Source organism: Aphelocoma coerulescens, chromosome 17, assembly GCF_041296385.1.
Source record: "Aphelocoma coerulescens isolate FSJ_1873_10779 chromosome 17, UR_Acoe_1.0, whole genome shotgun sequence".
Taxonomy (NCBI): Eukaryota; Metazoa; Chordata; class Aves; order Passeriformes; family Corvidae; genus Aphelocoma; species Aphelocoma coerulescens.
This window is the reverse complement of record NC_091030.1, coordinates 7808278-7821771: the sequence shown is the minus strand read 5'-3', so window position 1 is coordinate 7821771 and position 13494 is coordinate 7808278. Positions and strand designations below refer to the sequence as shown.

Sequence of the window (13494 nt, the reverse complement as noted above, 5' to 3'; positions counted from 1 at the left end):
ACTCCCAGGGAGCTGGGGCTCTTCCCTGAGGAAGGAGATGTGAGCAGGGACTGGGCTTTTCTCCTGGGAGAAGGAGACCAGACGGGATTTCCCCTGGACAACGGGAAAGCCCCAAACTGCATGTGAGGAGGAGCTTTGCAGGGTTCAGTGTTTCACTGGAAGCACAGGGAATGCTGGCACTCAGAGGCAGGAAGGGGGACACCAGAGGCCCTGAACATCCCCATCCTCGAGTTATCCCAGTCTGCTCGGCCAGGTGGAGAATCCTGCCATCCCGGCAAGGTGGGATAGGGATGGAGCCCTCCAGGCCCCACCATGACTTATGGGAGACCCCCCTGCTCCAGCAGAACCCAACCCTTGCAGCAACAAGAGCCTGCAGAGCCCCACAAAAGGGGTATTTTAAGGTAAATTAGATGGTTTTGGCAAAGCTTTCATCAGGGCTGGCTCCTGGGAAGGTTGTCACCATGTGCTGGGCTCCAGGTGCCCCAGCCCTGGCTGTCCCTGCGTGGGCAGCACAGGCTGTACCCAACCTCTGGTTCTCCAAAGGCTCAGTGAGGGGCCCAGCAGAAGTTAACCCTTGCAGCAACAAGAGCCTGCAGAGCCTCACAAAAGGCATAATTTAGGTAAATTAGATGGTTTTGGCAAAGCTTTCATCAGGGCTGGCTCCTGGAAAGGTTGTCACCACGTGCTGGGCTCCAGGTGCCCCAGCCCTGGCTGTCCCTGCGTGGGCAGCACAGGCTGTATCCAACCTCTGGTACTCCAAAGCCTCAGCTTCAGTTCCACCTCAGATGGCAATTCCTGGAACCACCACGGCTCTTCCTGGCAGAACTTGATCACCAGAGCGTGAGAAGCAGCTGGAAGTGTCCAGAGGGCCCTGCCTGGCTGCAGGAGGGGGGTGGCAGGGCTGGAAACCCTCCCTGTGCAAGGAAAGCAAATCCCCTCCTGCAGTAAATAGCAAGGGCACGGTGCCGGGGTGTGACAGAGCCAAAGGGCACCTGATCCTCCTGGAAAAGGGGAGCTTGGAGGCATCTTCCAGAAAATGGTGACTTGAAACCAGACATTCAAAGGCCAATTAAGAGCTACTGGGGAGGACAGCTCTCAGTTACAGGCACTGCCTTTCAGGGGCCAGGAGCCCATCCCAGGTGGTGCTTACAGGGCAGGAGCCCGAATTCCCAAGGCATGGGGCAGAGGCAAAGCCACCCCACTGCCCAGGGACAGGGACATGGCACAAGGTGACAGCCACAGACACGAGAGTGGAGTGACAGGACAAGGAAGGGATTTGAGCTAAAAGACAGTGGGGTTAGATCAGGTATTAGGGAGAAATTTTTCCTGTGAGGGTGGGGAGGCCCTGGTCCAGGGTGCCCAGAGAAGCTGTGGCTGCTCCTGGATCTCTGGAAGTGTCCAAGGCCAGGTTGGACGGGGCTTGGAGCAGCCTGGGACAGTGGAAAGTGCCCATGGAAGAGAGTTGGAATTCAATGATCTTTGCAGATCCCTTCCAAGCCAAACCATTCTGTGAGTCTCTGAATGTATGACTCTATTTCTCCACCCAGGCTGGGCCTGGAATGCCACCCCTTGGATCTTCTGAGCAACCTGGGCTAGTGGAAGGTGCCCCTGCCCATGGAAGTAGATGGTTTTAAGGTCCCTCCCAACCCAACCCATTCTATGTGGGAGACAAGGGTGTTTATTCCTGAATCACCCTGCCACCTCCACCCTGGCCTGCCATGGCCAGCTGGAAACGTCCCTGCAGGTCACCAGCAGTGCTCAGTGCAGCTGGACTGAGGTGCAGAGGCACAAATCAAAGCACACAGCACACGAGGCCAACAGCAAACAGCTCCTGTTATCCCCCCGTGTTTATCAGGGCCTCAATTTGCTGCCTTTCCATCACCTGGGCTCTGAGGGAGGGCCAGGAGGGCCGAAGCTCCTCCGTCTCCCCTCTCCTCATCCGTGGCCTCGTCACCACCATCACCGGGAGCTGCTGATCTCATCCATCTGCTAAACCTGCTACAAATGTCACCTCATTGTCAGCAGAAACCGCTTGACAATAACAGGGCATTCCAACAAGCCTCCTGCTTCTATTTAGATGCAACACACATCCTTGTTCACAGTAATGCGTGTTGAATTATGCAGGAACCGGCTTTCAATTTGCTACAAGAGGCTGAGGAGACACGGTGCCAGACGAAGCCATTTATTTCAGCTCGCTCTCTGGGGTTTGTTTTCAAGTCAGCACAACGCTGGCTCCAGCTCCCCTGAAGGATTTTGAATCCTGAGAGCAGGCAGAGCCTCTCTGAGCCCCTCACTGACTCCTCCAGAAAAGCCCTTTACAGCCTCACGGTGATGGGATCCTCCTCTCAAATGCAGGTGAGCATTTGTACCTGTTTCTGTACCTGATTCTGCAGAGTTTCACTGAGGGATTGGCTCTGCCCATACCAGGAAGCCTTGAATGTCCCAGACCCACCTAAGGAATCCTAGGAAAAGCTGGTAAAGGCCAAAAAGAGCATCCAAAACCACCACTTAGACTTCTCCTAACCTCCAGATCGCTCACAGGACTTTGTTGGAAGTGACCCTAAAGATGATCTATTTCCAACCCCCTGACATGGGAAGGCACTTCTGACTCAAACCCTCCAAGGCTCATATAGAGAGAGAGATAAAGCATTGTTGTAACAGGAAATAAATACTGCAGAGCCCTCTCACTTGCTCAGAGCTGCTGCATTTCATCTGCTCAGCCTCACAGCCACCCAGCAGGAATTGCACAGGGATATTTCAGTGGATGAGCCTGCTCTCCTGGCTCAGCTAGCCCAAACCTGGCGGAGCTCAACCTCAGTGCCCCTCAAAGGACTGTGTGGCCGCCAGGAGATGCTCCCCACTCCAGCCTCAGCTGCTGTTTTTCTGAGGAATTCCTCTATTCCCACTGATTTCATGGGAAAAGGGGCTATTGAAGAGTGGGGACTGCACCCTAAATACTGCCTGAACTGCACCCTAAATACTGCCTAGGCTGCAGAGGGCCTGTCCTAGAAATGGAATTGCAGAGGATGGTTTGGCTGTCACATTTTCTGCTTTGCAGGGAGATTCCTCCCTGTTGGTAAGGGAATCTCATAGCAAAGGGCCTGAAACACTTTCCCTCACCCTCCATAGAATCCCAGACTGGTTTGGGTTGGGAGGGACCTCAAGACCACTTCAGTCCAACGCCTTACCACGGGCAGGGACACCTTCCACCAGCCCAGGTTGCTCCAAGCCCCGTCCCATTTCCCTGTCATGCCTCTCTTGTGCACACACCATTCTGGCACAGCCCAGATGCTCCAAGCAGGCCCAGTTATAACACAAGTTTCTAAGTGGGGAAAGAACTTGAAAGCCAACTTCTAGGCAAATTTCTCCAGGTCTTCTCTCCTCAGAGGCAAGCAGCTGCATAATTCTCCATCTGAGAAGTCACACCCTCACTGCACAGCCCTTATCCCTCTGCACTTCAGCCACACAGGTCTGTCTGTTGCCTCAGCTAGACTCCGAGCTCTTCAGAGCATGGAGTGTCTTCCTTCCTTTCAGCACCCAGGGCTGTTAATTACAGTAAAATCTTCTCTGTGAGCCCTTTTCATTATTCCTTACAACATCCCCTCCTTCCCTGTGGCTGTGGGACAGAAGACACCAAACGCTGGTGGGCTGCTGGCTCTGCTTTCCTGGTGCTGAGCTGACACACGGAGCCAACAGCAGAGCCAGGAATTGCATTTCTGAGCTGCTTTTAATCCCACAGAACAACCCCTCTCTGCCCCAGCTGTCCTCATGGTCACTCCTGATGTCCCACAGCCACCCCTTCTGTCCCAAACGCAAGGCTGGGGATGGGACAGAGCTGCCTCACCGAGCTGGGTGTCAGGCCCATGTTTGCCTCGATGTACGTCTCTGTCTTTGGCTCCACAGCGAGTTCAGCTTCCAGGATCTTTTCCACAGGCATGTCCTCATTGGCGCTGCTTGTGGACTCCACCTCGTTCTCGTTGCGGTCCTTCCCCCGCTGCCTCTCCTCCTGCACGGCTGCGAGTGACACAGAAGGGACAGTGTCAGTGTCAGTGCCACCCCCAGGCTCCACAGGTGGCCAGGAAACCCCAAGGCATCCTGCAGGATCAGCCCGCTCCGGTGTCTGCTGTGGTCAGACTGGGATATCCCAGGGAATGGGAGGTCTGGGGAAGGCACCAAGCAGCCCCAGCCTGGGAGATGGGCTCTGTGTGTGCTCCCTCAGGAGCATGGAGAGGGATGATCCTGCCTGGACAGGGCCTCTGCTGGGAAAGGCCCTTCTCTGCAGAGGCACAGATCCTGGAAACAAAAAGGTTACAGACAAATGATGAAAGGAAGCAACACTTCGGAGCACTGCCGGCGAGGGAAAGCGACGGGTGAAGTGAAAGAATCAGGGAATCCCAAAGAAAAGAGAAACAGCTCAGTTTAAAGCAGAAATCCAGAGTTCAGCCACCTTTGAGGCTGGCAGGGCTGAATTTCCCTGGAGGCCATGTCATGCCCCTCTCCAGCTCCCTGGCCCAGCTCCCGTGGGACAGCAGCTCCATGCAAACCTCCATCCTGCCTCGGGCTCGGGGCAAGCCCCAAACAGACAGGAGAGACCTGTCCCAAATCCTGTGGGGTGGGGATGATCTCGCCAGCAGCCTGTCACATGCTGCTGAGTTATGTCTGAGCAGCTCAGAGATGAAAAACACTTATTAGATGCTAATAACATTATTATTATTAACCTCCCTTGGAAACCTGCACATGCTTTTCCTACACCTGGAAAGCAGCTTTGTGCAGCTGCAGTAGGAACTCTCTCCATCACCTTGTCACAGACCCTAAATCCCACACTTTTCCACACATCAGTGTTTCCCTAGAGCACATTTTAGCCCACTCTGCTTGAGAACAGCCCCAAGCATCTCTGGCCATGAGAGACAACGCTCTGAACTCCCCCAGCTCTTTGCTGAGGACTGAATGAGGCACTCCAGTACTGTAAAAACCCTGCTACTTATTGCCAATTACCCCAGCACTCCCTGCCTGCTGCATTTGAAGCTGGTTATGGGATGTTCAGGCAGAGCAGCAGGGGCACAGGTATTGCTTGGGGAGCTGTCTGTGGCACAAGGAGGCTTTTCAGACCATCAGTGGGACCAGCTCTATGCCAAGTGCAAAACCAAACCCTGCAATATGAAACTCCAGGTAAACTCAGATTTGTGTTGTGGCTTTTGTCCATCTGGAGTGGATTCTTGCTCTTTTTCAAGCCATCATAAAAACCCCTGCTTTAATTTCACCCCCTAACCCCACTGCTGCTTTTCCAATCATCAGAAAAGGAGAAGTTTTTGCTTAATGCCAACCCTTCTTCAGCAGCACAGATGCACCAGGATTCCTCTGGGCACACTAGGAGAGATGAAACACCTACTAAATAACACGAAAGCCTGAGAGAAAGGCAAACCCTCAACAAATAGGATCTTATAAAAAGACTTAAATGCCAAAGTGCTGATGCAGAGCTGCAGCAGCTCTCGAGGATGAAGGCGCAAAGTTGGGATCACTGGGGTCACTCCACCAGGGTGTCAGCCCCAAAAACACACCCCCATGCTGGACACTGGGATTCGTGGAAAAGCACTGCAGAGGTCTGGGCAGGCAGGGGCTACTTAAAGCCTTCAATCTGCACATCTCAACCTCATCAGTGCCACGCTCCTGGCCTGAAGAATCTGACACACTCCAGGGGTTGTAGGAGAGAGGATCCTACAGGGCACCTCGACAGCCCCTGCCTGTGATCAGGCTGAACCCAGCTGACACAAACCATGCAAAAAGAGACAGCTGGGCAGAGATTACACACGTAAGGAGTTGTTTCTATTGATCCGAGCTCGGAGCTGCAGCACCAGAAAATCGGTGCTGCAGCTCCCTGCAGAGCTGGTCAGGGGACAGCTGACTCATCCCAGCTCAGCCCCACGCACACCCGGCCCTCGCCCCGGCCCAGCTGGCTGCCAGCAGCAGTGACACCCCGGGCAGAGCAGATGGCACAGTCCCACCCAGCAGCCAAAGATAAACCAGCCCTCGCTGGGGAGTGTTATCTGCTCTGCTACACCCGTGCTCCCAAGCCCAGGCAGCCTCCTCCAATGGCAGGACAAGCGTGGAATCCCTTTGCCATCGCCTCCATCCATCCATCCATCCCTCCATCCATCCATCCCTCCATCCATCCATCCCTCCATCCATCCATCCCTCCATCCATCCCTCTATCCATCCATCCCTCCATCCATCCCTCCATCCATCCATCCCTCCATCCATCCATCCATCCATCCATCCATCCATCCCTCCATCCATCCCTCCATCCATCCATCCCTCCATCCATCCCTCTATCCATCCATCCCTCCATCCATCCCTCCATCCATCCATCCCTCCATCCATCCATCCATCCATCCATCCATCCATCCATCCCTCCATCCATCCCTCCATCCATCCATCCCTCCATCCATCCATCCATCCATCCATCCATCCATCCATCCATCCATCCATCCATCCATCCATCCATCCATCCATCCATCCATCCATCCCTCCATCCATCCCTCCATCCCTCCATCCCTCCATCCCTCCATCCATCCCTCCATCCATCCATCCATCCATCCATCCATCCATCCATCCATCCATCCATCCATCCATCCATCCATCCCATTCCCTGCAGAAAAGCAGTTTCCCAGTGCTGAGCTGGAGACCCCATTATCCTCCCTTCCCTCTGGGATGATGCCTCATGCACAGGTCTTCCCCAAGGAGTGCACCTGCAGGAGCAGGTGAAGCTCAGCTGCTCCTGGCTCTCTCCACACCACCAGGAGTTTGTGAACACAACCCATCCTTCCCTTGGGATGATGCAGGACACCTGCCCAGCCCTGGTGGATGGATGCAGCTTTTGGGGATGCCTGCCAGGCTGTTGCCTCAGTTGCTGATCCTATTTTCTCTCCCTCCAGGCAGCTCCAGGAATGAGGTGGGAACAGCTTCACTCCTCATGTGCACAACAGAACTGCTCCTGCAGCAGCTCTGGGGCACACAAGAAATCCCCTCCCAAAATCATCTCGATGCCACCTCCTTCTTCCAGGTGTGGCACTCCCTAAGCCCCTCTTCAGGATCCAGAGGTTGAGTTCCAACCTTGTGTCTCCACTTTCCTAATTCCAGGTTCACCCTGAGAGCCCCAGGGCTGGAGAGCCCCACACGTTGTCCTGAAAGCTGCAGGGATTTGCAGCCAGCACTCCAGACTCATGGATCCTGTGGGCTCCAAGACTTGGACTTCCCTGCAGGTGCTGCCATCCTGGCTTCAGAAGCTCAGCAGAGCTGAGAGGACATCCAAGGAGCAGCCGAAAGTGTCTCAGAGCTGTCACCCACAGTCACAGGTTTTTAGGAGAGTCCTCCATGTCCCCAGTCTCCACAGGCACAAGCCCAGTGGAAAATGTCTGGATTTCCTGCCACCAGCTGCTGAGGACCTGACGAGCTGCTGCTCCTTCTTAGCAGAGATGCTGAGGGACACATCACCATCCCAGGAAAAGAATGGGGACTGTGTTCCTTGAGATGTAGGAAAAAACAGCACGTGGGACAGAGGGAAGGAAGAAGAACAAGTGGGTTTTTACCCATGAAATCTGGCCAAGTCTCCAGCAGTGAGCAGACCCCTCACCACACAGACCTAGGACCTCATCTCTGGAGTCCACTCCCCACTCCCACTGGGGATTAGTCAAATAAACCACGGTGGAGATGACAAAAATACATTTTTCAAGTGGATCTGGTCCGGGAACTGGGTTCCCTTTACGGGTTTGGTTTTTATTTATGTTTTTAAGAAGAGGAACACAAAGGTGGCAGCTGCACAGCAGCTCGTCTGGTGGCACCAAAATGGGAATAACCTTGTTCTTCTCAGCTTCCCAACAACACCGATATTTCTGGTCCTGAGGGTGGCACAGCTTTTGATCAACTGCGTGGGTCCATCCACCTCAAACACAGAGGCTGAGCCAGGAATTTGCCTCACTGCATCCCAGAAAAGCCTCTCCTGCAAGGCAGAGCACTCCCAAGCCGTGGCCACCCCGTGTTTCCAGAGCTGAGCTTCCCAGCCCTCTCCTCCGTGCTGACAGCTGTGCCAATGCTTTTATTTTTCATCAAGGAGCCTTGGACGGCTGAGAGCTCTTCCAGGCTGATTTTTCTAAACATAAGGGAAGCATTTGAACCTTGCAGTCCACTTGAGGAGAAAAAAAGATGCAGTCAGGGAGCTTGGAGAGGCAGCCCCACCTCCTCCAGCTATGTCTGAGCCGAGCCAAGGACAGAAGCCTGTGTTTTCCATGGCACCTGATGAAGAGCCTCTCCTGTTATTCTGCCTGATTTGGTCTGTGCTTGCCTCAGGCCAGTTGCTGTCATGTTTCATCTTGAGCTTCTCCAGCCCATCTGCACTTCCCCAGGCCATGGTACAGCAAGACATGGAGCCCCATGTGTCCAAACCACTCCTTGGTGACCTCTTGCATCTTTAAAATCCAAAATGTCTCGTCCTGTGGGTTGCAGATGAGCCTCAGCTACCCAAGTCCGAGGGCTGATGAGCCAAAATGCCAGATCTGTCCTCTGCAGGTGTCCACGTCACACTGGACACCCTGGCTGTGCTCGTGGGGCAGCATCTGATGGCTAAAAAAGCAGCTTTGAGTCCACTGCAAAGTGCCACCCAAGCCAGTTCAGGTGCCCAAACCAACCCCTGTGGGAGGCCACGCTCACGGGCACTGCACTTCTGTGCCAAAGGAATGTCAGGGAGGGGAGGGAGAGGCCCAAAGGAAAAGATTTTCCACAGGGAAATGGTGCTTCTGAGAGGGCAGGAGCAGCACAGGTTTGTTTATTCGCTGGGAGAGACCTGGAGGCTCCAGGAGCTCCAGTGACACTCACCTGGTGTCAATACAGAGCTTTTTGGGATGAAAATCCATCCCTCCAGGAGCAACAGGGTGGGGTTGTGACTTTTCACGGGGAAAGGATAATTCACTGCCCCCAAAAATGGGGTTTTCTCAGAGGGACAGACCACGTGCCCTGCAAGCACAGGGGGAAGGACCAAGAGAGCCCCAAACCCGCTCAGTTTTGGTTTTCCCCCAACCTGCAGGTGGGTGGCTCGTTATTTACGAGGTGCTGGGTGGGGGTTATTGGGGATTTCCGTTCTCTCACACTGGAATTTGCTGGGCTCTGCTGCCTTTCATGAAGCCAAGTCTTTGCTGTGCATCACCAGCATCTTGAAGCGTTTATGCCCCAGGTACCTGTTTATATCCAAAATGCCAAGACAGCTGAGGAAATGAATTCAGACAGTGTTTCTTCTGCTTTGCTTTCGTGTGTCACCTTTTTATTTCCTCTTTCAGAGGTGCAGCTTTCTGCTACTGTAAACAACCTCAAAAGCTGTGACACATGAAATAAATGGTGGGGTGGTTTTTTTTTTTCCCTCCAACATTTTCAACCGAATGCCGTAATTTGTTTAAGGAATGCAAAATACCACCGTGGTAATTAAAAAGTGTAACTTCAGAGTGTTAAAAAGTGGATTGAAACCTTGGAACAGCTCCAGAAAACAACAGCAAAAAACCCCTGGCTCACTTCACTCTCTGGACACTGAAGTATAAGCAAACAGCAGCTAAAGGAGAGAAAACCAGAAGCCAAACCTATTTTCTCAACCTAAGAGCATCTTTAAAAACAAAAAAAACCCCCAAACCCAGCATCATTTAACCAGCTGGTTTAAAGAGCAGCACTTTAAAAGGATATAAGAAACAAGCTCATTAAGCTGGGATACATTTTCCATTCCAAAATCACTCCTAAAAATAACTGTGCTCTTGACCTCTGCCCCTTCACTAGGCTGTGGCCACTTGCCTGCTTTCACATTCACTTGGATGCTGGGTTGGAAACCTGAATTCCTGCTCTTTCTCCCCAAACTCCTCGTGCTCCTGAGGGATGGTGTGGGAGCAGGGATGGCTCCAGCTCCAGGGGCATGCACAGCCATGGCAGGGGATCAGGCACAAGTCACTCCATGTGGGAATCTTCAGTCCCTCTGGACTAAGTGATGGAGCAGCTCCCTGGAGCAGCTCCCTGGAGACATAGGAAGGTCTCTGGGCCGTGCAGATGCTGCAAGTCCAACCCTTCCTAGGTTAAACCCCTCAGCTCAGCAAGTGAAAGGGGGAAAACCAACCCCCAAATATGGGAGGAGGAAGAATTAACTCAGGCTGTGAAGTTTAACGAAGTTCTGAAATCAGAGTCCAGGCATGCAGCTGGACAGATGTCCTGGATGCTCCGAGCAGGGCTCTGGATCTCGGCACGGCAGCTGCAGCCACGCCGTACCTGCACCTGGATTTAGGAATGACTTTGGGATCAGCTCCGCAGCCTGAGCTGCAGGTGCTGCAGGAGAGCAGCTCTCTGCTCTCCAGATGGGCTCTGAGATGCACCAACACCCATCTCACCCAGCTGGCACCAAACCCCAGCCTGCAGCCCGAAACGTGGAAGCCCTGCTCCCAACCTGGGCAGCCCAGCAGGTCCTGCGGAGCCGGCCTGGCTCTCCCCAGGAGCCCCTCACATCCGGGGGAAGGCTCCAGGAGCCGGTTCCCAACGGCTGCTCCCTGTGAGGCGGCCAAGGGAGCATGAGAAAGGGCTCCTCGCTGGTATTTCCTGCTCCCTGTGCGATCCCGAGGCGCTGCCAGCGCTGCCGGGGCCGGCACCTCGTCCCACGGGCCAGCCGGCGCTGCCCCGCGCCCCCACCCGCCCTGTCACCTCTGCTGTCACCCCTCTGGCACACAAGAGCCCCCCATCCCAAGCCTCCTGGAGTTTACTCCCACCTCTTCACAAGACCTCTGCCTCCCTCGAGGCAGTTTCCACTTTCTCCCTCCCAAACGCGAGGCTGCTGATGCACAGACACCTCAGACCCTAACGAGGAACAGATCGAGCAGGGAGAGCTCAGCTCCTGCACGCAAAGAGCCACCCCCACAACAATAATCCTTGCATTAGTCAAGATCCCTGATGGTAATCTTAATTTTGTTGACTATCCGGTATTTAGTGGGAGACAGAGCACAAAAAACCAAAGCCTTACACAGCTGGCAGAAATTCACAGGGGGAAAAACATTCCCAGTTGCTTGTTTATTATCCCAGAGAGCGTGAGGCTCATTCACCGTGAACATCGGCATCTCTCGGACGTGTTTTTAATGAGAACAGCCAGAAGAGATGCACACAGCAGGAGGAGGAACCCTCTGCTCCTGCAGGCTTTCCCCACTTTAAGCCAAGGTTTGTGGCCCTGAAGGATCCCTGGCCCCCAGCAGGGCCAGCCTGGGTATGCTGCTGCTTCTGCCCAGGCTGGGCACAAGGTCCATCCCTCCGGGTCTGCTCTTGGCATCTCCATCTTCACCTGGAGACCCCTCAGCTGTCAGGATCAAACCCTTCCAGACCTCCATCAGCTGCCCTGCTGATTTTCCTTCTCTAATCCAACTTCTCAGCTAAGTAAGGACCCCTTCCCTCTCACCCTCTGGCCCAGGTCTTTGGATACGATGGTGGCTCTCACTCCTCCTCCTCCCAGCACCACTCCCCAGCCCTGCCTCTCACCACAGCTCCAGCGCTCACTTTAGAGCTTTTTGCTGTACTTCCACCACATCCCAGTACCTCTGGGCTACAGGAGAGATGCTTCCCAGCAGGAATCTGCTGTGCCTTCACGCAGCTATAAATTAGGTCTCCAGAGCAAGATGTTTTTTAGGGAAATGAGGCTCATTACCCTGGCTCTTTTACTTAAAAGATACAAGAGTTTATGCTAGAGGATAAAAAGGCAGCTAGGTTGTGAGTATTTAGGCAAAAGGAATTAGCAATGCAGGATTTAGCCCAAAACTCTTCCCCAAAAATAGAGGTGGGAGCAGGAGTGGTGTAAGGACAATTCCTGGCAGCAGCAGCAGTCAGCTGGGATGGGTGCAGCAGGAAGAGACCTTTTTTCTGACAAATCAGGTGGATATCCCACGTGAAACTCCAGAGCTGCTCAAAACCAGAGCTCGGCAAGATCCAACTTCTGACTTTCAGCTTTAGGACAACTGAGACATTTCTGTGAGACCCTGAATTTTTAGATTTATAACGAGAGACAGGGGAGTTATTCCAGCTTTCTGTGCATGGGGATTAGGCCCAAATCATCTCATGATGAGTGTCAAATCACCAGCTCCTGCCCTTCCCCAGCACTGCCCTCACCAGATCCATCAGCACTGCCTGAGCGCACTCCTGGAGTTACCAAGATCCCATCTGTCACACTTTTAAATAATTGTCTGATCATTATGAATTCATTTGCTATTCATTGTGATAATGTTAATCAAGACGAATTAATAGAGTCCTCACACTGTACGTGCTCCCTGGGGACTTCCACCACCATTTAGAAATTAATTAATGGACCTGTAATTTTTAGCGGCACTGCCCATGCAATCACCACTAATGGCAGGCACGGAGCAGGTACCTGCTCACAGGGTGGCAGGGCAGAGTTCCAGCATTCCTGCTGCTCCTCCCAGCCCTACACACCTTGTTCTGGGGGGCTGAAAGGTAAGGGGGGGCTCCAGCTGCCTGGGGAAGGCTCTGGAGGCAGTGCCAGGGGAAGGGGATGCTCTGTATTTCTCCTGCTGGACACATAGAAGAGTTCTTGGCTTCTTTTTAGTCACCCATGGCTCAGGTTTTGGCTCAGACTTTCCTCACCCCGCTGCACATCGCCCATGGGATCCAGTATTCCCCACTGCTCTGCATCCAAGGCAATACCAGCCCCCACTCCTGCACTGCCCTGAATGCCTCAATCTCTCCAATTAACGCTACAGCTCTGCTGGGGCAGGAAGATTCGTTTTGAGCACCAAAGGGTTAAGCTTAGCAGGGCTAAGGAGGTCCCCTGGGTGCCCTGGCAGTCTCCCCACACCTCCAGCACAGACAGCTGTGACACTTGGTGACTTTGGTCCTTGGGTAACCCCATAAACCGAGCGTGGCAGCGTTTGCCCAACACTCAGAGCAGCTCCAGCGCTGCCCCGTTTAATCAACACTCCAGACAGGGCTGAGTGCTCTTCAAAGGGTCCCAGGCTGGAGCTGCGGGCCAGGGCCAGAGCTGGGGTGGCTTTATCAGCCTGTCAGGGAGGCAAGTGTGGCTCTGAAGATGTAAGGGGAGAAAGCAGCACGGAGCCGGGGTCACTCTCACGTCATGTCTGCTAAAAGCCTGCTCTGCCGGCAGATCAGAGCAGATGCAGTCAGCATTTAGAAAGATCATTTAAAAGAGGCACAGCCGGGGAAGTTTAGATCCTAAATTTAAATTCCACTAAGGGAAGAGCTATCTTGAGAGCCTGAATTTCTTTCTTCTTCCCAACGAGAAAAAAAATGCAGGATTGGATGAGGTGCTGAAGCCGTGGCACAGGATGCCCAGAGAAGCTGGGGCTGCCTCACCCCTGGAAGTGTCCAAGGCCAGGCTGGAGTGGAAAGTGTCCCTTACCCACGGCCCATCCATCATCTGAGCACTGCCCTGGGACTCAGCGCTGCTCCGGAGCCCACGAGAGGCTC

At 53.7% G+C, this 13494-nt stretch overlaps 1 protein-coding gene across 1 annotated transcript in view; it reads right to left on the bottom strand.

The window, feature by feature from the left end:
- RXRA (retinoid X receptor alpha) overlaps nt 1–13494 on the bottom strand; it is a 101246-nt gene that overhangs the window by 14981 nt on the left and 72771 nt on the right. The window contains exon 5 of the mRNA XM_069031663.1: nt 3845–4014. Within this exon, the coding sequence (XP_068887764.1) occupies nt 3845–4014 (170 nt within the window). The remainder of the gene's footprint in view (nt 1–3844; nt 4015–13494) is intronic.